This window comes from Saccoglossus kowalevskii, chromosome 9, assembly GCF_978046115.1.
Source record: "Saccoglossus kowalevskii chromosome 9, keSacKowa6.1, whole genome shotgun sequence".
Lineage (NCBI taxonomy): Eukaryota > Metazoa > Hemichordata > Enteropneusta > Harrimaniidae > Saccoglossus > Saccoglossus kowalevskii.
The window spans coordinates 23,804,201-23,830,687 of NC_140649.1; the positions used below are offsets into that span (position 1 = coordinate 23,804,201).

The 26,487-nt window shown below is 33.2% G+C and overlaps 1 protein-coding gene across 1 annotated transcript in view; it reads right to left on the reverse strand.

The window, feature by feature from the left end:
* Positions 1–619: 619 nt before the first annotated feature.
* LOC144341636 (uncharacterized) overlaps positions 620–26,487 on the reverse strand; it is a 57,674-nt gene continuing 31,806 nt past the window's right edge. Inside the window, exons 7-14 of the mRNA XM_085503316.1 lie at positions 9,122–9,283; positions 7,719–7,994; positions 6,241–6,570; positions 4,776–4,929; positions 4,612–4,667; positions 4,427–4,523; positions 4,105–4,166; positions 620–3,620 (exon numbers count right to left, since the gene is read on the reverse strand). Of these exons, the coding sequence (XP_085359442.1) occupies positions 3,538–3,620; positions 4,105–4,166; positions 4,427–4,523; positions 4,612–4,667; positions 4,776–4,929; positions 6,241–6,570; positions 7,719–7,994; positions 9,122–9,283 (1,220 nt within the window). The 3' untranslated portion in view covers positions 620–3,537. The remainder of the gene's footprint in view (positions 3,621–4,104; positions 4,167–4,426; positions 4,524–4,611; positions 4,668–4,775; positions 4,930–6,240; positions 6,571–7,718; positions 7,995–9,121; positions 9,284–26,487) is intronic.

Sequence of the window (26,487 nt, forward strand, 5' to 3'; positions counted from 1 at the left end):
TTTCTCCAGAATGTATCGTACAATCAGTCCTTTGATTCATCAAGACTGTCGTCATTTTGTGTTAGCAGAATACTAGTATGTGTAAATATTAATGTCAGAATCCTTCATTTTATGTTTTTGTCATGTCATCCAGAACCCTGCAAATGGGAGTGTACATGGAATCATGGGAAGAAACGGTGTGCATTGTGATAACTGTCATAAAGGTCATACTTGTTTTAACTCTGGAAGGACAGTGGGTTCTACCAGGTGTGCTTGTAATTTACAAAACAAACGGTGTTTACAACTTTGGAAGGAGAATTGAAATCTACCAGGTGTGCTGTTATTTGAATAACAAAGGATGTTTATGATTTACAGAGTTGCCTACGTGACACATCTGCTGGCAAGATTGCATTTTGATTGGCTCATGTGGAAACCCAGGTGGTGTCACTACCTATAAATAGGACAGACTAAAGCGGTGCCCTCCAGAATACCAGCGTTCCTCTGCAAGCAAGACTCCTGTATTTCTCCGTTGTTGTGTTGCAGAAGCCATTGACTGTAGTCAAATAATAAATCCTGGAACTGTGAGTTATCACCAATGCACACTTTCCTAAGCAATCCCCTATTTTAGTGATTTTATTCATTGTACTTTTCTGTGCTTTATTTCTTTAGCCTACTCAAAACACATATGCAAATTTAAAGGAAATATCAAAGCTAACATAATGCTCCGAGATGAAAGATCTTTGAAAATGTAAGTTACAGTTTTTTTATATCACTTTTCATTCTCTTGATATTCAACTTTTTATCATTTATTTGTAGTCCACCATCTCGATTCATATTCACGGTTGTGAGAAAATGATATAATCTATAACTTCAAAGATGGAACTTCAAATTGGTTGAAAGTTTGGAAATGTGTAACATAATTGTACCAGTGCCACCCATGCATAAAACAGTTGCCATGGCAACATAACTGAAAATATTTATCATTGTGTTTTTCTACCAAATTCTAAATTTTTCGCATATTCTATACAACTTATAGGTGCAAGAAGTTTATACAGACCATAAATGAGCTGTTGACCTCAAAAACTGTACAAAAAATGTGTCATTCTATTTATAACGACCAAAATAGCTATTTTTATTTACCTTACGTTTTGAGCATTTTTACTTTTTGTGTATTTGTAACATTCTAATATCCATTGTTATAATTATATACATGAGTAATATGCACAACAAAAATTTAAACTAATTCACATCAGTATTTCTCACGTTATAGATGAAAGTATTTACCCATTTTTCACAACAGTGAATATGATATCACACTTTACAAATAAACCTTTGCTGAAAACTCAAGATGGCGGACTACATAATATTGATGAAATATCTGATTGGATATTTAGAAAATGAAAAGCGATATGAAAATGTAAATTACATGCTCCTACACTTGTCCTACTATTATACACCTAACGGTTGGACATGTCTTCAGCATACATGTGTTTCACATATCATTAAAAACGTTGTAGCAAAGTAGTGCGCTTCTTGGATCGCGACGACACCCGTGACATGTAGGTAAGAATACACTGAGTACAAACACAAATATTTTTTTAAATACAAGTCCACAAGTACACTGACAGGCTGACCACATTCCGCACATGACTAGTACCAGTGGGAGGACTCATTACAATACAATTATGATCATCGGCCAATCACAGCATCGTCTGTCCTTACAGTAACATTATCTCCTCAAAGTAAGGCATTACTTTTGTCTATGATATTGTCTGTTGCCAAGTTGAAAACAAACTACATGGGCCACGGTATTATATAACATATTCTGATTGTTATATCTTGGAGTTGTTTATGTGATCCTTTAGAAGTAGATTCTTTAATATATTAAATGTTTTCTTGGCAATGCTGATCACAGTGGAGTCAGTTAGTCATCGTCTGTCAAGTATCTTTTTATCCGCCATCATCCACACCTTGAGGATCTGACAATCAAACACATTCATTGAGTTAGATTCCAAGAGAGTGGCTGCCTTCTTGTCATTCGTATTTTTGCCAACTTAAGAGAATAACCTTGTAGTATCTTCCACGCAGCGAATAGAGTACTAACACGGGGTGAATGGAATACTCCTTCAAACTTGACCAGGAGGTACTATCATAAAACGAAAATCATAGGATTGACACACAGCGGGATAATATCAAGTCATTCCATGGCGATATATAACAAGATACATCATATCATTGAACGATTTTATGATAACTGATAGAAATATTGCAGAAAAATACATCATATATTCCGGTTGTGATGTGTTAGGGTTGGTTATGTACACCTTTTGAACTAAATTTGGTCTTGGTAATATTAATAAAATATTACACATGATAAAATATTACACATGTTATTGTGACTGTCAGTGGAGTCAGTTAGTCATCGTCTGTCAATTAATGTTTTTATCTGCCATTGATTCCTAGAAAGTGGCTACCCTCTTGACATCTTTATTTTTTATTATGTTTCCCACTAAAGGGATGGAGAAACTGTATAACAATATATTAATGTATTAATACGGGGTGAATTGAAACCACTTTCAAACTTGACTAGGAGATACCATCATAAAAAGAAAATTCTCCAATTCAAAGCGGGATAATATCAAGTCATTTAATGTCAATGACAAGATACATCATATCATTAAACAATTTTATGATAACTGATAGAAATATCGAACAAAGAAAATACAGATACACAGTCTCACTTGCATCGAATGAAACTACAAAAATAACAATGGGTGCGTGCAAACAAAATATAATACCGTGAATTATAATTATTTTTCATCTATATTTGATTTGCCATGCACTATTAATAACTACTTGTACCTGCATACGCCTAATAGTTTTAAACACAGTTTATCACTACAATAAATTGTTATTACATTAAGTTTACGTCATATAATTAAGGTATTCTGTTACATCAGTCACGCTCAGTTAGTTTATGTGAATACATCTGTCATCCTAAGTATAAAATTACATTACACTACATAACGGCAAAATGATATAAATGCGCCTTTTTGATAAATTTTATTGATTGACAAAAATGTGTTTTACATTGTGTAATACGTGTAAAGGAGTATGTACACGTGTCCACAACGATATTGTGTGTTTAAAAATATTAATTAGGAGGGTTTATATACACCGATTCTGTGCCTGACAATACAGATGTTTAGAATTGCATTGCGCGTTTAAACTTATTTGGGGTTTTCATAATTTATTAGGAGTCCTGGGTAGATACGTATATGAATGTCCCAATATGATACGAATTATATTGTATCCTGATTTATGAATATCAGGTTTACTCAGAATTTATGAAAATAATATGAGCAACAACAGTATTCCGTAGAGAAACGAAGCTGGTAATCAAAATTGCCAACTATACACACAAGATTGTAGTTGCTAATGTATCACCCCCAACACATAATGTGCTATGTTATGTTATGGTACGTCGTTGGGAGCGACTTGTTAGTACAATATATAATGTTTATGTATATTCTGTTTATGTTATGCATTTTATATGATTCAAATTTTGTCAAGCGACTGATACTGAGATTCTGGCACACTCTGAAGGTCTTGGTAATATCCTTCTTGATCTTTAGTTGGTTCTGGAAAACAATAAATAGACATAGTTAGTAACACATGAACGTTATGAATGATATCTGTTTATATACAACCTAATATTATGTAGTCACAACCACTGAATCAAGTTGAAATAAGTGTCAATTCAAAAAAAGATAACTGCTGGTTGGCATATTGAAGTGCAAATTAAGTTGATATAAACATTTAGAACATTGCGCATTTGTAAAATTAATTGTTATTGATGTATTTTAGTATTCAAATTATGTCAATGCAGATATCTCGATGCATACATACTGTTCAATATTAATTTATTGGTTTCGGTCTCTTGTTACTTGCGACTGCATGACGAATGATAGAATAGTCAACTAGTAATCACAATATTATGAATTGTTCAAATGAAGCGAAATCGGTATATCGATTCGAGAGACACACTTGACATTAAATGCTTGAACATTCAATTCTCGCATAGTTGAATCATTGTATTGCATTATAATAATTTCATTTTTTTACCTCTATTTCCAATCGGCTTATTGTGTAGTGTTCGTGCTTGCTTTGAATACTCGGCGACATTGCTAGTAAAATAACAGAGAGATAAAAAAATGATTTATTTAAAAATGCTGTAAATATTACGTAATTGACTGCATTTTTCATGTTATTGTAGACTGTTTAGTATTTTTAACGAGTAAATAACAATTTTAACAGTATATTTGTCACGTGATACAACTCATGCTATACCCGCATTTGGCGGGGGTGTGCTATTATATTATACCAGTATACTGACAATTCGTTACAATTTTGTGTTTGAACACAATCAATAATACAGTATAGTTACCGGTACTCATTCATTTGTAATTCTCCGTAATTTATATCTAGGGCGTCTCCCAGGTCTTGGTAGTGGTCGTTCTCCTTTTCATGGATGTTCTCGGAATCTGCAATTGCATTGCAAAAACCAAACGTTACACATCTTTATTACTTTAACATAATATTGTAGGCATGTAATCAGATAAAATACGTTACCTCTCATTTCTCTTGAGTCGTTCCCAGCATGAGGAATGTCATCGTGTATCTCGTTCCTAAAGAGTACCACAAACAAAACAAGCATGTATATATTACTTAGTGCAAAATCATCATAATATATATATTTGGCAAAGTTTTTCACATTGTATAACATTATATTATACCTTTCCTTGTGTTTTTTGTGGGATTTCATACGACGTATTAAATATAATAACGGTACGCCGAATAGAATTGTAACAACTACACCAGCAGCGAAACATCCTATATATATTGGTACTTTATTCTCTCCTTCTGTAATTATACCTGTGTTCTCGCCAGCTGGAATTAATAAAATTTGAATACATAGAAAATAGAATTCATGGTGTCATCAAAATCATAACCAACTGCAATCTGACTAACATTTTCACTAACATGATGCAGAAATGTGCATTCTAAACATTGATTAAAATAGATTAATAGAGTAATACTAAGTATCAATCAATGTTCTTTTCAGGATAAAGTTGTTTATGTAAAAAGGTGAATTGGATCCTGGATTCCAGACGACAGATTAGGTCTGCTTGTCAAAAGTCAAATGAAAAGCTAAAATTTCATCAGCACACCCAGTGAAACTTGGATAATTGAAGGAAAAACGTTAGTAGAATTAGAAACTTATATAATATGAACAGCTATTTTGTGGTGTAATTCAAATGTATTACCAGGTATGTTATAATGAGAGTATAATTAGTATGTTTGGGTATTTGATTCTGAATATTAGATCTCTATATGAGAAAAAAACAGCATATTTGGTTTAACCATAAGTTCCGTTATCTCCAAATATGCTATTTTTCACCTTTGGTCTTGCATTCCTTACCTATCGTGCGCTTTATATCATACAAATAAAACTGCCCAGACAATATACAAAGTGGAAAACAAAAACTAGTTCTAGCTTTTCTTCAGCTTATGGGAGCTCCGATGTGAGTCATTTTTAGCTCCGCTCCTGAGTGATTGTCTGTTGACGTCCATGTAAAGTTTTTATTTTTTCGACTTCTTCTTGAAAACTGTAAGCCTTAATGCTTTGTCGGAGGGGATTGTCTTGGGCGTTTGTATTAGATCCATGAATTTTTGTCAGACCTCCCTAAAGATTTGTTCATTTTGTGATGATATCGTTAATTCTCTAATTTTGGTGATTTAATTTTTTAATTATTGGTAAATAGTTATATTTTCGACTTTTTTTTGAAAACTGTATATCTCTCAGATTTGTTCATTTCGTGTGGATATTTTAAATTTTCTAATTTTGATGAATATTTTATTTTCTCTGATAAAAAGTAAAATGTTCGACTTCTTGTTGAAAACAGCAAGTCCGATAGCGTTGATACTATATCTATAGGTACCGCATGTAGACCTCGCAAAGATTTGTTCATTTTCTAATGATATATTCAGTTCTGTTATTGAAATGTACATTGCTAACACCCGAGAGACTACTTGTTAGAAAAGTCAATGTTAAATATTCATTCAAATTTATCAAACTGGGTTACAATTGAATGTCAAGGTGAAATGACCTGCATATGGTAGTGTCATGAATGGCGTGTTGGTGATGTGTGAAATCGATGACACAATATTAAATTAATTTAAGAATTTTATTCCACATACTTGCACACAGTGTAGTTGCTGTTATAGTTGTGTCTTTACTTCCTTCACCAAGTGGACCCGGTCGTTTAACAGTCACTGTAATTTCATATTCAGTAGACCAGTGTAATCCTGTAATGGTTGATGTATATATCATCTGACTTGAATCACTGAATGGTATAACTTGACCTGATATCCAGTCACTCTCCCCACTCCCTCTGTAGTATACTTTATAAGATTCAACTGGACCATCTCCAATATCATCAGTAGTCCATTTGTTCCAGGTCACAGTAAGCTGGTCAGATTGACTATCTGATACTTGTGGCTTGCTGCTAGTCTGAAATCTTGGCAGATCTGATGAAAAAAGTAACACGTGTGGTTGTTTTGTAAATTAGCTTCCAGTTAAAGTAATCTATTTAATAATTAATAAAAGATTCAACTGGGCCATCTCCAATATTATCAGTAGTCCATTTGTTCCAGGTCACAGTGAGTTGGTCAAAATTTACATCATCTATATATACGCTTATTGATGTCACTAAATCTAGATAGGTCTAGTTACAGATGTGAAACATAATGATTACTACTATTATACATATATACATAGACAATAATAAAATGTTTCTCCTTGTGTTTCTCATTTTTTTTATTTCACAAACTGAACATTCTTTACAGAAATTAGTACTTGACTGTACCTTCCTATTCCAGATTGTAAGCAAAGTGCGCTTATATTCAGTTCGGGCAATGCGAGTTTTTAATGATTCAAAAGTATTTCTCTAGCATGATATCTGTGTTTAATTCTTTGTATATTCTCAGTTTATTGTTATGATGGGCGCCTTACTCTTCATTTTGCATGAATTCTTTACATCTTTCTTGCACGGAATTTCAATGTTTTCACAAATGTCTTTAATTAAGGCTTCACTGTATTTTTATTAATGTTCAGTTTTATTCAGTTTTAAATCATATAAATATTTTAATCACGTTAGATATAATTGTTTGTGTATCTAAGTTGTGTGTTTTCAAACCAAGCGTATATGCTATGCTCATTAATGTAATATTATATAATTCGCCCAATGCTTTCTATGACAACAACGCATCTCCCTAGTTCAAGTAAACATGCTAGATTGAAAGGTGTGATATTTATTTTCAGCAAACAAATATTTGGCTCATATTGCACAGTGTTTAATGCTTTGTTATTCAGGTCTAGTATTATCTAATTTACCTGTTATATTTATAACTATCCCGAAATAAGAAATTACTCTTCATTGTTGATATAAAATTTATGTTTGACTAGATATTATTACAATTTCTAACTTCCATTTCTTACAGCACGATTACAGGGTGTTGAGAACATTCTTTAGACCAGTTTTTGTCATATTACATGACATGACAAAAAGTGTTTTATTGACCTGTTCATCACTAGCTTATTGACATGTACAAGTGATTCAAGATTACATTTATAATTTAAATGTGATTATTTGCAAATGATTCAAATACTTCATTACCATAGAATTGCACACCGATCGATGCTGAAAATCCAATTGAATTACCACAGGAGTACATATCACTACTATCCACAAAAACATTGCTAGAATTTCCGAAGATAATATATTTACTACTTCCTGTACTGGTTAGAGTCAGATAGTCACTTGTACCAGATTTCCATATCTTGATGTCATCAGAGTCAAAAACAGGATTTCCACTGATTTCACAGTAGAAGTTGGTAACTTCACCGGGATTTACTTTGTGGTTACCGAAACGTCTAAATTTCAGAGAGCCATCTTGGATTATGAAAAAAAAAATAAAAATCGCTATCATCATTTCGGCAAGACTCAAATATCAATTACATAATTCACCATGGAAACCAGTGATTTAAAACACAAACCTTTTTGTCAAGCAAAATCTATAGTCTCTATCTTATTCATCTTCGTGCACAAACACCATTTGGACACCAGTGTTTTAATTTAACACATGCAGCATTGTTTTTACAATCTCCATTTGGCCAAACACCTGTCCAGTGTTCTTATCACATGCTGTATTGTTTGTAAAATGATAAGTATAGTTACATAATTCACTATTGAAACTAGTGATATGTAATACAGCCTTGTTGACAATCATAATCTATAGTATCTAGATGTATCCATCCTGGTGCACAATCTCCATTTGGACAAACACCAGTGTTCTTATCAAATATTGCATTTTTTTCACAATGACAACTATAGTTACATAATTCTCCATAGAAACCAGTCATTTGAAATACATACCTTACTGACAATCAGAATCTATAGTATTTAGATTTATCCATCCTGGTACACAATCTTCATTTGGACAAACACCAGTGTTCTTATCAAATATTGCATTGTTTTTACAATGACAATTATAGTTACATCATTCACCATAGAAACCAGTGATTTGAAATACAAACCTTGTTGACAATCAGAATCTATAGTATCTAGATTTATCCATCCTGGTGCACAATCTTCATTTGGACAAACACCAGTGTTCTTATCAAATATTGCATTGTTTTTACAATGAAAATTATCGTTACATAATTCACCATAGAAACCAGTTATTTGAAATACAAAACTTGTTGACAATTAGAATCTATAGTATCTAGATTTATCCATCCTGGTGCACAATCTTCATTTGGACAAACACCAGTGTTCTTATCAAATATTGCATTGTTTTCACAATGACAACTATAGTTACATAATTCTCCATAGAAACCAGTCATTTGAAATACAAACCTTGCTGACAATCAGAATCTATAGTATCTAGATTTATCCATCCTGGTGCGCAATCTTCATTTGGACAAACACCAGTGTTCTTATCAAATATTGCATTGTTTTTACAATGACAATTATAGTTACATAATTCACCATAGAAACCAGTATTTTGAAATACAAACCTTGTTGACAATCAGAATCTATAGTATCTAGATTTATCCATCCTGGTGCACAATCTCCATTTAGACAAACACCAGTGTTCTTATCACATGCTGCACTGTTTTTACAATGACAATTATAGTTACATATTGTGCCATAAAAGCCCTCTGGACAAGAGGAGGGAACTGAAATCAATGAAAATTTAAATTACTTTACTTAGTACAATCAGCTAATCTTGGACATGAGTAGTGTTTACAGGTTTTACAAAACAATTAGACTTTGTATCAAGCTTCTTTTTTAGTCGTCTTCATTTTGACAACAGGATTTGCTTGCTCTATAGACGTTACATAAACACAAGCTAAGGTGTCTTATTTAGAATATTATTGTTGTACGATAAATCCGAAAATGAATGCATTTGAACAATGACTAGTTCTGATACAGAATTATCCCTAATATGCGTACGAATTAGGGAATTTTCAAATTAATTCTCAACAATTTCCTGTTCATTTTTTAGTAACTATAAACTTTCATGCAAAAATTTAATTACATTCATGTGACAGAAAGGATACAACATGGAGGAGCCAGATTATTTGTGCGATTTCTACCTTTACTCTGCCCATGACATTTATATTTCATAATGAATCAGTCACATTGAATCAGATTCTAAATTACACATGTGCAAATTAAATGTGTTACTTGATGTAGGTGTAAAGTTTGATCATGTTCAGCAGTCAGCCATGTTAGAAACATAGCTCCGAACAAGGCAATGGTTAAGAACTATAAGCTCACCAGTAATGATGGATGACATGATGTGTGACAATACAAGTAAAAGGTTTGGATGTTATTGGTCAAAGCATGACAGAGATATGGCCGTGCAACTGCATTTGATAGAATACAATGTCAGCTAGTCTGCAACTTTCAATATAATCTTTAAGATTACGAGCATCAATGACACATTTTTCAATGAACATAGCAAGTTTGAATAAATTGTGAGCATGAATAACAGAAATGCTTGACTTTGATGCTTATTATCACAAAATTAGCCGCCATCCAATCGTACATGAGCATATGTATAATAGATTTTCCTTTTGAAATTTCACACATTGGTGAACTGACATATCTGATGAATTATCATAATCATAATTTTACACTTATTACCGCTCCATCCACTATCAAAATCACCAGGACTGGTAATACATTGTTAAATAGACATATCTGATGTGATATCACAGTCACACCAATCACACAGTCACAATCACCAGGACTGCTAATACATTCTCCTTTTGTAATTACACCCATTGGTAAACTGACATATCTGGTGAATTATTATAGTCACACCTTTACACTTATTACCACTCCATCCTGTATCACAGTCACAAGAACTGATAATACATTCTCCTTTTGTAATTACATCCATTGGTAAACTGACATATCTGATGTGATATCATAGATACATCTTTACACTTATTACCACTCCATCCTGTATCACAGTCACAAGAACTGATAATACATTCTCCTTTTGTAATTACATCCATTGGTAAATTGACATATCTGATGTGATATTATAGTCATACCTTCACAATTATTACCACTCCATCCTGTATTACAATCACCAGGACTACTAATACATCCTGCGTTTGCATTACACCTATTAGTAAACTGACATATCTGATGTGATATCATAGTCATACCTTTACACTTATTACCACTCCATCCTGTATCACAGTCACCAGGACTACTAATACATTCTCCTTTTGTAATTACATCCATTGGTAAACTGACATATCTGATGTGATATCGTAGTCATACCTTCACAATTATTACCAATCCATCCTGTATTACAATCACCAGGACTACTAATACATCCTGCTTTTGCATTACACCTATTAGTAAACTGACATATCTGATGTGATATCATAGTCATACCTTTACACTTATTACCACTCCATCCTGTATCACAGTCACAAGAACTACTAATACATTCTCCTTTTGTAATTACATCCATTGGTAAACTGACATATCTGATGTGATATCATAGTCATACCTTCACAATTATTACCACTCCATCCTGTATTACAATCACCAGGACTGGTAATACATCCTGCTTTTGTAATTCACATCCGTTGGTAAACTGACTTATCTGATGTGATATCATAGTCATACATTCACAATTATTACCACTCCATCCTGTATTACGATCACCAGTATTGGTAATACATTCTCATTTTGTAATTACACCCATTGGTAAACTGACATATCTGATGTGATATCATAGTCATACCTTCACAATTATTACCACTCCATCCTGTATCACAATCACCAGGACTACTAATACATCCTGCTTTTGCATTACACCTATTAGTAAACTGACATATCTGATGTGATATCATAGTCATACCTTCACAATTATTACCACTCCATCCTTTATCACAATCACTAGGACTGCTAATGCATTCTTCTTTTGTAATTACATCCATTGTTAAACTGACATATCTGATGTGATATCATAATCATACCTTCACAATTATTACCACTCCATCCTTTATCACAATCACTAGGACTGCTAATGCATTCTTCTTTTGTAATTACATCCATTGTTAAACTGACATATCTGATGTGATATCATAGTCACACCTTCACAATTATTACCACTCCATCCTGTATCACAATCACCAGGACAGCTAACACATTCTCTATTTGTAATTACATCCATTGGTAAACTGACATATCTGATGTGATATTATAGTCATACCTTTACACTTATTACCACTCCATCCTGTATCACAATCACTAGGACAGCTAACACATTCTCTATTTGTAATTACATCCATTGGTAAACTGACATAACTGATGTGATATCATAGTCATACCTTTACACTTATTACCACTCCATCCTGTATCACAATCACCAGTATTGCTAATACATTCTCTGTTTGTAATTACATCCATTGGTAAACTGACATAACTGATGTGATATCATAGTCATACCTTTACACTTATTACCACTCCATCCTGTATCACAATCACCAGTATTGCTAATACATTCTCTGTTTGTAATTACATCCATTGGTAAACTGACATAACTGATGTGATATCAGTCATACGTTTACATTTATTACCACACCATTCTGTATCATAATCACTAGTATTGCTAATGCATTCTTCTTTTGTAATTACACCCATTGGTAAACTGACATATCTGATGTGATATCAGTCATACCTTTACATTTATTACCACTCCATCCTGTATCACAATCACCAGGACTGATAATACATTCTCCGTTTGTAATTACACCCATTGGTATAGTGACATATCTGATGTGATATTATAGTCATACCTTTACATTTATTACCACTCCATCCTGTATCACAATCACCAGGACTGATAATACATTCTCCGTTTGTAATTACACCCATTGGTAAACTGACATATCTGATGTGATATTATAGTCATACCTTTACACTTATTACCACTCCATCCTGTATCACAATCACTAGGACAGCTAACACATTCTCTATTTGTAATTACATCCATTGGTAAACTGACATATCTGATGTGATATCATAGTCACACCTTTACACTTATTACCACTCTATTCTGTATCACAATCACCAGGACTGATAATACATTCTTTTTTGTAATTACACCCATTAGTAAACTAACATATCTGATGTGATATCATAGTCATACCTTTACACTTATTACCACTCTATTCTGTATCACAATCACCAGGACTGATAATACATTCTCGTTTGTAATTACATCCATTGGTAAACTGACATATCTGATGTGATATCATATTCATACCTTTACATTTATTACCACTCCATTCTGTATGTCAATCACCAGGACTGGTAATACATTCTCATTTTGTAATTACATCCATTGGTAAACTGACATATCTGATGTGATATTATAGTCATACCTTTACACTTATTACCACTCCATCCTGTATCACAATCACTAGGACAGCTAACACATTCTCTATTTGTAATTACAGCCATTGGTAAACTGACATATCTGATGTGATATCATAGTCATACCTTTACACTTATTACCACTCTATTCTGTATCACAATCACCAGGACTGATAATACATTCTTTTTTGTAATTACACCCATTAGTAAACTAACATATCTGATGTGATATCATAGTCATACCTTTACACTTATTACCACTCCATTCTGTATCATAATCACTAGTATTGCTAACACATTCTTCTTTTGTAATTACACCCATTGGTAAACTGACATATCTGATGTGATATCATAGTCATACCTTTACACTTATTACCACTCCATCCTGTATCACAATCACCAGTATTGCTAATACATCCTGCTTTTGCATTACACCTATTAGTAAACTGACATATGTGATGTGATATCATAGTCATACCTTCACAATTATTACCACTCCATCATTTATCACAATCACTAGGACTGCTAATGCATTCTTCTTTTGTAATTACATTCATTGTTAAACTGACATATCTGATGTGATATCATAATCATACCTTCACAATTATTACCACTCCATCCTTTATCACAATCACTAGGACTGCTAATGCATTCTTCTTTTGTAATTACATCCATTGTTAAACTGACATATCTGATGTGATATCATAGTCACACCTTCACAATTATTACCACTCCATCCTGTATCACAATCACCAGGACTGGTAATACATTCTCCTTTTGTAATTACACCCATTAGTAAACTGACATATCTGATGTGATATCATAGTCATACCTTTACACATATTACCACTAAATTCTGTATCACAATCACTGGGACTACTAATACATTCTACTTTTGTAATTACATCCATTGGTAAACTGACATATCTGATGTGATATTATAGTCATACCTTTACACTTATTACCACTCCATCCTGTATCACAATCACTAGGACAGCTAACACATTCTCTATTTGTAATTACATCCATTGGTAAACTGACATAACTGATGTGATATCATAGTCATACCTTTACACTTATTACCACTCCATCCTGTATCACAATCACCAGTATTGCTAATACATTCTCTGTTTGTAATTACATCCATTGGTAAACTGACATAACTGATGTGATATCAGTCATACGTTTACATTTATTACCACTCCATTCTGTATCATAATCACTAGTATTGCTAATGCATTCTTCTTTTGTAATTACACACATTGGTAAACTGACATATCTGATGTGATATCATAGTCATACCTTTACACTTATTACCACTCCATCCTGTATCACAATCACCAGTATTGCTAATACATTCTCCGTTTGTAATTACACCCATTGGTAAACTGACATATCTGATGTGATATCAGTCATACCTTTACATTTATTACCACTCCATCCTGTATCACAATCACCAGGACTGATAATACATTCTCCGTTTGTAATTACACCCATTGGTAAACTGACATATCTGATGTGATATTATAGTCATACCTTTACACTTATTACCACTCCATCCTGTATCACAATCACTAGGACAGCTAACACATTCTCTATTTGTAATTACATCCATTGGTAAACTGACATATCTGATGTGATATCATAGTCATACCTTTACACTTATTACCACTCTATTGTGTATCACAATCACCAGGACTGATAATACATTCTTTTTTGTAATTACACCCATTAGTAAACTAACATATCTGATGTGATATCATAGTCATACCTTTACACTTATTACCACTCTATTCTGTATCACAATCACCAGGACTGATAATACATTCTCCGTTTGTAATTACATCCATTGGTAAACTGACATATCTGATGTGATATCATATTCATACCTTTACATTTATTACCACTCCATTCTGTATGTCAATCAACAGGACTGGTAATACATTCTCATTTTGTAATTACATCCATTGGTAAACTGACATATCTGATGTGATATTATAGTCATACCTTTACACTTATTACCACTCCATCCTGTATCACAATCACTATGACAGCTAACACATTCTCTATTTGTAATTACATCCATTGGTAAACTGACATATCTGATGTGATATCATAGTCATACCTTTACACTTATTACCACTCTATTCTGTATCACAATCACCAGGACTGATAATACATTCTTTTTTGTAATTACACCCATTAGTAAACTAACATATCTGATGTGATATCATAGTCATACCTTTACACTTATTACCACTCCATTCTGTATCATAATCACTAGTATTGCTAACACATTCTTCTTTTGTAATTACACCCATTGGCAAACTGACATATCTGATGTGATATCATAGTCATACCTTTACACTTATTACCACTCCATCCTGTATCACAATCACCAGGACTGATATTACATTCTCCGTTTGTAATTACATCCATTGGTAAACTGACATATCTGATGTGATATTATAGTCATACCTTTACACTTATTACCACTCAATTCTGTATCACAATCACTGGGACTACTAATACATTCTCCTTTTGTAATTACATCCATTGGTAAATTGACATATCTGATGGGACATCATAGTCATACCTTTACACTTATTACCACTCCATCCTGTATCACAATCACCAGTATTGCTAATACATTCTCTGTTTGTAATTACATCCATTGGTAAACTGACATAACTGATGTGATATCAGTCATACGTTTACATTTATTACCACTCCATTCTGTATCATAATCACTAGTATTGCTAATGCATTCTTCTTTTGTAATTACACCCATTGGTAAACTGACATATCTGATGTGATATCATAGTCATACCTTTACACTTATTACCACTCTATTCTGTATCACAATCACCAGGACTGATAATACATTCTCCGTTTGTAATTACATCCATTGGTAAACTGACATATCTGATGTGATATCATATTCATACCTTTACATTTATTACCACTCCATTCTGTATGTCAATCACCAGGACTGGTAATACATTCTCATTTTGTAATTACATCCATTGGTAAACTGACATATCTGATGTGATATCATATTCATACCTTTACATTTATTACCACTCCATTCTGTATGTCAATCACCAGGACTGGTAATACATTCTCATTTTGTAATTACATCCATTGGCAAACTGACATATCTGATGTGATATCATAGTAATACCTTTACACTTATTACCACTCCATCCTGTATCACAATCACTAGGACAGCTAACACATTCTCTGTTTGTAATTACATACATTGTTAAACTGACATATCTGATGTGATATAATAGTTATATCTGTACACTTATTACCACTCAATTCTGTATCACAATCACTGGGACTACTAATACATTCTCCTTTTGTAATTACATCCATTGGTAAATTGACATATCTGATGGGATATTATAGTTATACCTTTACACTTATTACCACTCCATCCTGTATCACAATCACGAGGACTGCTAATACATTCTTTTTTTGTAATTACACCCATTGGTAAACTGACATATCTGATGTGATATCATAGTCATAGCTTTACACTTATTACCACTCAATTCTGTATCACAATCACTGGGACTACTAATACATTCTCCTTTTGTAATTACATCCATTGGTAAATTGACATATCTGATGGGATATTATAGTTATACCTTTACACTTATTAACACTATATTCTGTATCACAATCACAGGGACTACTAATACATTATTTTGTTGTAATTACACCCATTAGTAAACTAACATATCTGATGTGATACCATAGTCATACCTTTACACTTATTACCACTCTATTCTGTATCACAATCAGCAGGACTGATAATACATTCTCCGTTTGTAATTACACCCATTGGTAAACTGACATATCTGATGTGATATTATAGTCATACCTTTACACTTATTACCACTCAATTCTGTATCACAATCACTGGGACTACTAATACATTCTCCTTTTGTAATTACATCCATTGGTAAATTGACATATCTGATGGACATCATAGTTATACCTTTACCCTTTTTACCACTCCATCCTGTATCACAATCACCAGTATTGCTAATACATTCTCTGTTTGTAATTACATCCATTGGTAAACTGACATAACTGATGTGATATCAGTCATACGTTTACATTTATTACCACTCCATTCTGTATCATAATCACTAGTATTGCTAACACATTCTTCTTTTGTAATTACACCCATTGGTAAACTGACATATCTGATGTGCTATCATAGTCATACCTTTACACTTATTACCACTCCATCCTGTATCACAATCACCAGTATTGCTAATACATTCTCTGTTTGTAATTACATCCATTGGTAAACTGACATAACTGATGTGATATCAGTCATACGTTTACATTTATTACCACTCCATTCTGTATCATAATCACTAGTATTGCTAATACATTCTTCTTTTGTAATTACACCCATTGGTAAACTGACATATCTGATGTGATATCATAGTCATACCTTTACACTTATTACCACTCCATCCTGTATCACAATCACCAGGACTGATAATACATTCTCCGTTTGTAATTACATCCATTGGTAAACTGACATATCTGATGTGATATTATAGTCATACCTTTACACTTATTACCACTCCATTCTGTATGTCAATCACCAGGACTGGTAATACATTCTCATTTTGTAATTACATCCATTGGTAAACTGACATATCTGATGTGATATCATAGTAATACCTTTACACTTATTACCACTCCATCCTGTATCACAATCACTAGGACAGCTAACACATTCTCTGTTTGTAATTACATACATTGTTAAACTGACATATCTGATGTGATATAATAGTCATACCTTTACACTTATTACCACTCAATTCTGTATCACAATCACAGGGACTACTAATACATTCTCCTTTTGTAATTACATCCATTGGTAAATTGACATATCTGATGGGATATCATAGTTATATCTTTACACTTATTACCACTTCATCCTGTATCACAATCACCAGTATTGCTAATACATTCTCCGTCTGTAATTATACCCATTGGTAAACTGACATATCTGATGTGATATCATAGTCATACCTTTACACTTATTACCACTCTATTCTGTATCACAATCACCAGGACTGATAATACATTATTTTGTTGTAATTACACCCATTAGTAAACTAACATATCTGATGTGATACCATAGTCATACCTTTACACTTATTACCACTCTATTCTGTATCACAATCAGCAGGACTGAGAATACATTCTCCGTTTGTAATTACACCCATTGGTAAACTGACATATCTGATGTGATATTATAGTCATACCTTTACACTTATTACCACTCAATTCTGTATCACAATCACTGGGACTACTAATACATTCTCCTTTTGTAATTACATCCATTGGTAAATTGACATATCTGATGGGACATCATAGTTATACCTTTACACTTTTTACCACTCCATCCTGTATCACAATCACCAGTATTGCTAATACATTTTCTGTTTGTAATTACATCCATTGGTAAACTGACATAACTGATGTGATATCAGTCATACGTTTACATTTATTACCACTCCATTCTGTATCATAATCACTAGTATTGCTAATACATTCTTCTTTTGTAATTACACCCATTGGTAAACTGACATATCTGATGTGATATCATAGTCATACCTTTACACTTATTACCACTCCATCCTGTATCACAATCACCAGGACTGATAATACATTCTCCGTTTGTAATTACATCCTTTGGTAAACTGACATATCTGATGTGATATTATAGTCATACCTTTACACTTATTACCACTCCATCCTGTATCACAATCACTAGGACAGCTAACACATTCTCTATTTGTAATTACATCCATTGGTAAACTGACATATCTGATGTGATATCATACTCATACCTTTACACTTTTTACCACTCCATCCTGTATCACAATCACCAGTATTGCTAATACTTTCTCATTTTGTAATTACTCCCATTAGTAAACTAACATATCTGATGTGATATCATAGTCATACCTTTATACTTATTACCACTCTATTCTGTATCACAATCACCAGGACTGATAATACATTCTCCGTTTGTAATTACATCCATTGGTAAACTGACATATCTGATGTGATATCATATTCGTACCTTTACATTTATTACCACTCCATTTTGTATGACAATCACCAGGACTGGTAATACATTCTCATGTTGTAATTACATCCATTGGTAAACTGACATATCTGATGTGATATCATAGTAATACCTTTACACTTATTACCACTCCATCCTGTATCACAATCACTAGGACAGCTAACACATTCTCTATTTGTAATTACATACATTGGTAAACTGACATATCTGATGTGATATCATAGTCAAACCTTTACACTTATTACCACTCAATTCTGTATCACAATCACTGGGACTACTAATACATTCTCCTTTTGTAATTACATCCATTGGTAAATTGACATATCTGATGGGATATTATAGTTATACCTTTACACTTATTACCACTCCATCCTGTATCACAATCACGAGGACTGCTAATACATTCTTTTTTTGTAATTACACCCATTGGTAAACTGACATATCTGATGTGATATCATAGTCATAGCTTTACATTTATTACCACTCCATCCTGTATCACAATCACCAGGAATACTAATACATTCACCTTTTTTAATTACACCCATTGGTAAACTGACATATCTGATGTGATATCATAGTCATGCCTTTACACCTATTACCACTCCATCCTGTATCACAGTCACTTGGACTGCTAATGCATTCTTTTTTTGTAATTACACCCATTAGTAAACTAACATATCTGATGTGATATCATAGTCATACCTTTACACTTATTACCACTCTATTCGTTATCACACTCACCAGGACTGATAATACATTCTCCGTTTGTAATTACACCCATTGGTAAACTGACATATCTGATGTGATATCATAGTCATACCTTTACACTTATTACCACTCTATTCTGTATTACAATCACTAGGACTGCTAATTCATTCTCCTTTTGTAATTACATCCATTGGTAAACTGACATATCTGATGTGATATCATAGTCATAACTTTACACTTATTACCACTACATCCTGTATCACAATCACCAGTATGGCGAACACATTCTCTGTTTGTAATTACATCCATTGGTAAACTGACATATCTGATGTGATATCATAGTCATGACTTTACACTTACTACCACTCCATCCTGTATCACAATCACGAGGACTGCTAATACATTCTTTTTTTGTAATTACACCCATTGGTAAACTGACATATCTGATGTGATACATTTAAAACATTCATCATTTGTAATTACACCCATTGGCAAACTGACATATCTGATGTGATATCATAGTCATACCTTTACACTTATTACCACTCAATTCTGTATCACAATCACTGGGACTACTAATACATTCTCCTTTTGTAATTACATCCATTGGTAAATTGACATATCTGATGGGATATCATAGTTATACCTTTACACTTATTACCACTCCATCCTGTATCACGATCACCAGTATTGGTAATACATTCTCCGTTTGTAATTACACCCATTGGTAAACTGACATATCTGATGTGATATCATAGTCATACCTTTACACTTATTACCACTCTATTCTGTATCACAATCACCAGGACTGATAATACATTCTCCGTTTGTAATTACACCCATTGGTAAACTGACATATCTGATGTGATATCATAGTCATAGCTTTACACTTATTACCACTCTATTCTGTATTACAATCACTAGGACTGCTAATTCATTCTCCTTTTATAATTACATCCATTGGTAAACTGACATATCTGATGTGATATCATAGTCATACATTTACATTTATTACCACTCCATTCTGTATGACAATCACCAGGACTGGTATTACATTCTCATTTTGTAATTACATCCATTGGTAAACTGACATATCTGATGTGATATCATAGTAATACCTTTACACTTATTACCACTCCATCCTGTATCACAATCACTAGGACAGCTAACACATTCTCTATTTGTAATTACATCCATTGGTAAACTGACATATCTGATGTGATACCATAGTCATACCTTCACACTTATTACCACTCTATTCTGTATCACAATCAGCAGGACTGATAATACATTCTCCGTTTGTAATTACACCCATTGGTAAACTGACATATCTGATGTGATATTATAGTCATACCTTCACACTTATTAGCACTCTATTCTGTATCACAATCACCAGGACTGATAATACATTTTTTTGTTGTAATTACACCCATTAGTAAACTAACATATCTGATGTGATACCATAGTCATACCTTCACACTTATTACCACTCTATTCTGTATCACAATCAGCAGGACTGATAATACATTCTCCGTTTGTAATTACACCCATTGGTAAACTGACATATCTGATGTGATATTATAGTCATACCTTTACACTTATTAACACTCCATCCTGTATCACAATCACTAGGACAGCTAACACATTCTCTATTTGTAATTACATCCATTGGTAAACTGACATATCTGATGTGATATCATAGTCATACCTTTACACTTATTACCACTCAATTCTGTATCACAATCACTGGGACTACTAATACATTCTCCTTTTGTAATTACATCCATTGGTAAATTGACATATCTGATGGGATATCATTGTTATACCTTTACACTTTTTACCACTCCATCCTGTATCACAATCACCAGTATTGCTAATACTTTCTCATTTTGTAATTACTCCCATTAGTAAACTAACATATCTGATGTGATATCATAGTCATACCTTTATACTTATTACCACTCTATTCCGTATCACAATCACCAGGACTGATAATACATTCTCCGTTTGTAATTACATCCATTGGTAAACTGACATATCTGATGTGATATCATATTCGTACCTTTACATTTATTACCACTCCATTCTGTATGACAATCACCAGGACTGGTAATACATTCTCATTTTGTAATTACATCCATTGGTAAACTGACATATCTGATGTGATATTATAGTAATACCTTTACACTTATTACCACTCCATCCTGTATCACAATCACCAGTATTGCTAATACATTCTCCGTTTGTAATTACACCCATTGGTAAACTGACATATATGATGTGATATCGTAGTCATACCTTTACACATATTACCACTCCATCCTGTATCACAATCACGAGGATTGCTAATACATTCTTTTTTTTGTAATTACACCCATTGGTAAACTGACATATCTGATGTGATATCATAGTCATAGCTTTACATTTATTACCACTCCATCCTGTAACACAATCACCAGGAATACTAATACATTCACCTTTTGTAATTACACCCATTGGTAAACTGACATATCTGATGTGATATCATAGTCATGCCTTTACACCTATTACCACTCCATCCAGTATCACAGTCACTTGGATTGCTAATACATTCTTTTTTTGTAATTACACCCATTAGTAAACTAACATATCTGATGTGATATCATAGTCATACCTTTACACTTATTACCACTCTATTCGTTATCACACTCACCAGGACTGATAATACATTCTCCGTTTGTAATTACACCCATTGGTAAACTGACATATCTGATGTGATATCATAGTCATACCTTTACACTTATTACCACTCTATTCTGTATTACAATCACTAGGACTGCTAATTCATTCTCCTTTTGTAATTACATCCATTGGTAAACTGACATATCTGATGTGATATCATAGTCATAACTTTACACTTATTACCACTACATCCTGTATCACAATCACCAGTATGGCGAACACATTCTCTGTTTGTAATTACATCCATTGGTAAACTGACATAACTGATGTGATATCAGTCATACGTTTACGTTTATTACCACTCCATTCTGTATCATAATCACTAGTATTGCTAATACATTCTACTTTTGTAATTACACCCATTGGTAAACTGACATATCTGATGTGATATCATAGTCATACCTTTACACTTATTACCACTCAATTCTGTATCACAATCACTGGGACTCCTAATACATTCTCCTTTTGTAATTACATCCATTGGTAAATTGACATATCTGATGGGATATCATAGTTATACCTTTACACTTATTACCAATCCACCCTGTATCACAATCACCAGCACTGGTAATACATTCTCCTTTTGTAATTACACCCATTTGTAAACTGGCATATCTGATGTGATATCATAGTCATACCTTTACACTTATTACCCATCCATCCTGTATCAAAATCACCAGGACTGCTAGTACATTTTCCTTTTGTAATTACACCCATTGGTAAACTGACATATCTGATGTGATATCATAGTCGTACATTTACACCTATTACCACTCCCTCCTGTATCACATTCACTGGGACTACTAATACATTCTCCTTTTGTAATTATATCCTTTGGTAAATTGACATATCGTATGTGATATCATAGTCATACCTTTACACTTATTACCACTCTATTCTGTATCACAATCACCAGGACTGATAATACATTCACCTTTTGTAATTACACCCGTTGGTAAACTGACATATCTGACGTGATATCATAGTCATACCTTACACTTATTACCACTTCATCCTGTATCACAATCACTAGGACTGCTAATACATTCTTTTTTTGTAATTACTCCCTTTGGTAAACTGACATATCTGATGTGATATCATAGTCATACCTTTACACTTATTACCACTCTATTCTGTATCACAATCACCAGGACTACTAATGCATTCTCCTTTTGTAATTACACCCATTGGTAAACTGACATATCTGATGTGATATCATAGTCATACCTTTACACATATTACCACTCCATCCTGTATCACAATCACTAGGTCTGCTAATACATTCTCCTTTTGTAATTACATGCATTGTTAAACTGACATATCTGATGTGATATCATAGTCATACCTTTACACTTATTCCCACTCCATCCTGTATCACAATCACACGCACTGCTAATACATTCTTTTTTTGTAATTACACTCATTAGAAAACTAACATATCTGATGTGATATCATAGTCATACCTTTCCACTTATTACCACTCTATTCTGTATCACAATCACCAGTACTGCTAATAAATTCTTTTTTTGTAATTACATCCATTAGTAAACTGACATATATGATGTGATATCATGGTCTTACCTTTACACTTATTAACACTCCATCCTGTATCACAATCAGCAGTACTGCTAATACATTCTCTTTTTGTAATTACAATAATTGTTAAACTGACATATCTGATGTGATATCATAGTCATGCCTTTACACATATTACCATCTATCCTGTATGTCAATCACCGGCACTGGTAATACATTCTCATTTTGTAATTACATCCATTGGTAAATTGACATATCTGATGTGATATCATAGTCATACCTTTACACTTACTACCACTCCATCCAGTATCACAATCACTAGGACAGCTAAAAAATTCTCTATTTGTAATTACATCCATTGGTAAACTGACATATCTGATGTGATATCATATTCATACCTTTACACTTATTACCACTCCATCCTGTATCACAATCACAAGGACTGCTAATGCATTCTGCTTTTGTAATTACATCCATTGGTTAATTGACATATCTGATGTGATATCATAGGCATACCTTCACACTTATTACCACTCCATCCTGTATCACAATCACCAGTATTGCTAATACATTCTCCTTTTGTAATTACACCCATTGGTAAACTGACATATCTGATGTGATATCATAGTCATACCTTTACATTTATTACCACGCCATCCTGTATCACAATCACCAGTACTGCTAATACATTCTTCTTTTGTAATTACATCCATTGGTAAACTGACATATCTGATGTGATATCATAGTCATACCTTTACACTTGTTAGCACTCCATCCTGTATCACAATCACCAGTACTGCTAATACATTCTCCTTTTGTAATTACACCCATTGGTAAACTGACATATCTGATGTGATATCATAGTCATACATTTACACTTATTACCACTCCATTCTGTATCACAATCCCTAGGACTGCTAATACATTCTTTTTTTGTAATTACACCCTTTGGTAAACAGACATATCTGATGTGATATCATAGTCATACCTTTACACTTATTACCACTCCATTCTGTATCACAATCACAATCACCAGGACTGCTAATACATTCTCCTTTTGTAGTTACACCCATTGGAAAATTGACATATCTGATGTGATGTCATAGTCATACCTTTACACTTATTACCACTCTATTCTGTATCACAATCACCAGGACTGTTAATACATTCTCCTTTTGTAATTACATCCATTGGTAAACAGTCATATCTGATGTGATATCATAGTCATACCTTTACACTTATTACCACTCTATTCTGTATCACAATCACCAGGACTGCTAATACATTCTCCTTTTGTAATTACACCCATTGGTAAACTGACATATCTGTTGTGATATCAGTCATACGTTTACATTTATTACCACTCCATTCTGTATCACAATCACTAGTATTGCTAATACATTCTTCTTTTGTAATTACACCCATTGGTAAACTGACATATCTGATGTGATATCATAGTCATACATTTACACTTATTACCACTCCATTCTGTATAACAATCCCTAGGACTGCTAATACATTCTTTTTTTGTAATTACACCCATTGGTAAACTGACATATCTGATGTGATATCATAGTCATAGCTTTACACTTATTACCACTCTATTCTGTATCACAATCACCAGGACTGCTAATACATTCTCCTTTTGTAGTTACACCCATTGGTAAATTGACATATCTGATGTGATATCATAGTCATACCTTTACACTTATTACCACTCCATTCTGTATCACAATCACCAGGACTGCTAATACATTCTCCTTTTGTAGTTACACCCATTGCTAAATTGACATATCTGATGTGATATCATAGTCATACCTTTACACTTATTACCACTCTATTCTGTATCACAATCACCAGGACTGTTAATACATTCTTCTTTTGTAATTACATCCATTGGTAAACTGACATATCTGATGTGATACCATAGTCATACCTTTACACTTGTTACCACTCCATCCTGTATCACAATCACCAGTACTGCTAATACATTCTCCTTTTGTAATTACACCCATTGGTAAACTGACATATCTGATGTGATATCATAGTCATACATTTACACTTATTACCACTCCATTCTGTATAACAATCCCTAGGACTGCTAATACATTCTTTTTTTGTAATTACACCCATTGGTAAACTGACATATCTGATGTGATATCATAGTCATACCTTTACACTTATTACCACTCTATTCTGTATCACAATCACCAGGACTGCTAATACATTCTCCTTTTGTAATTACATCCATTGGTAAACAGAAATATCTGATGTGATATCATAGTCATACCTTTATACTTATTACCACTCCATCCTGTATCTCAATCACCAGTACTGCTAATACATTCTCCTTTTGTATTTACACCCATTGGT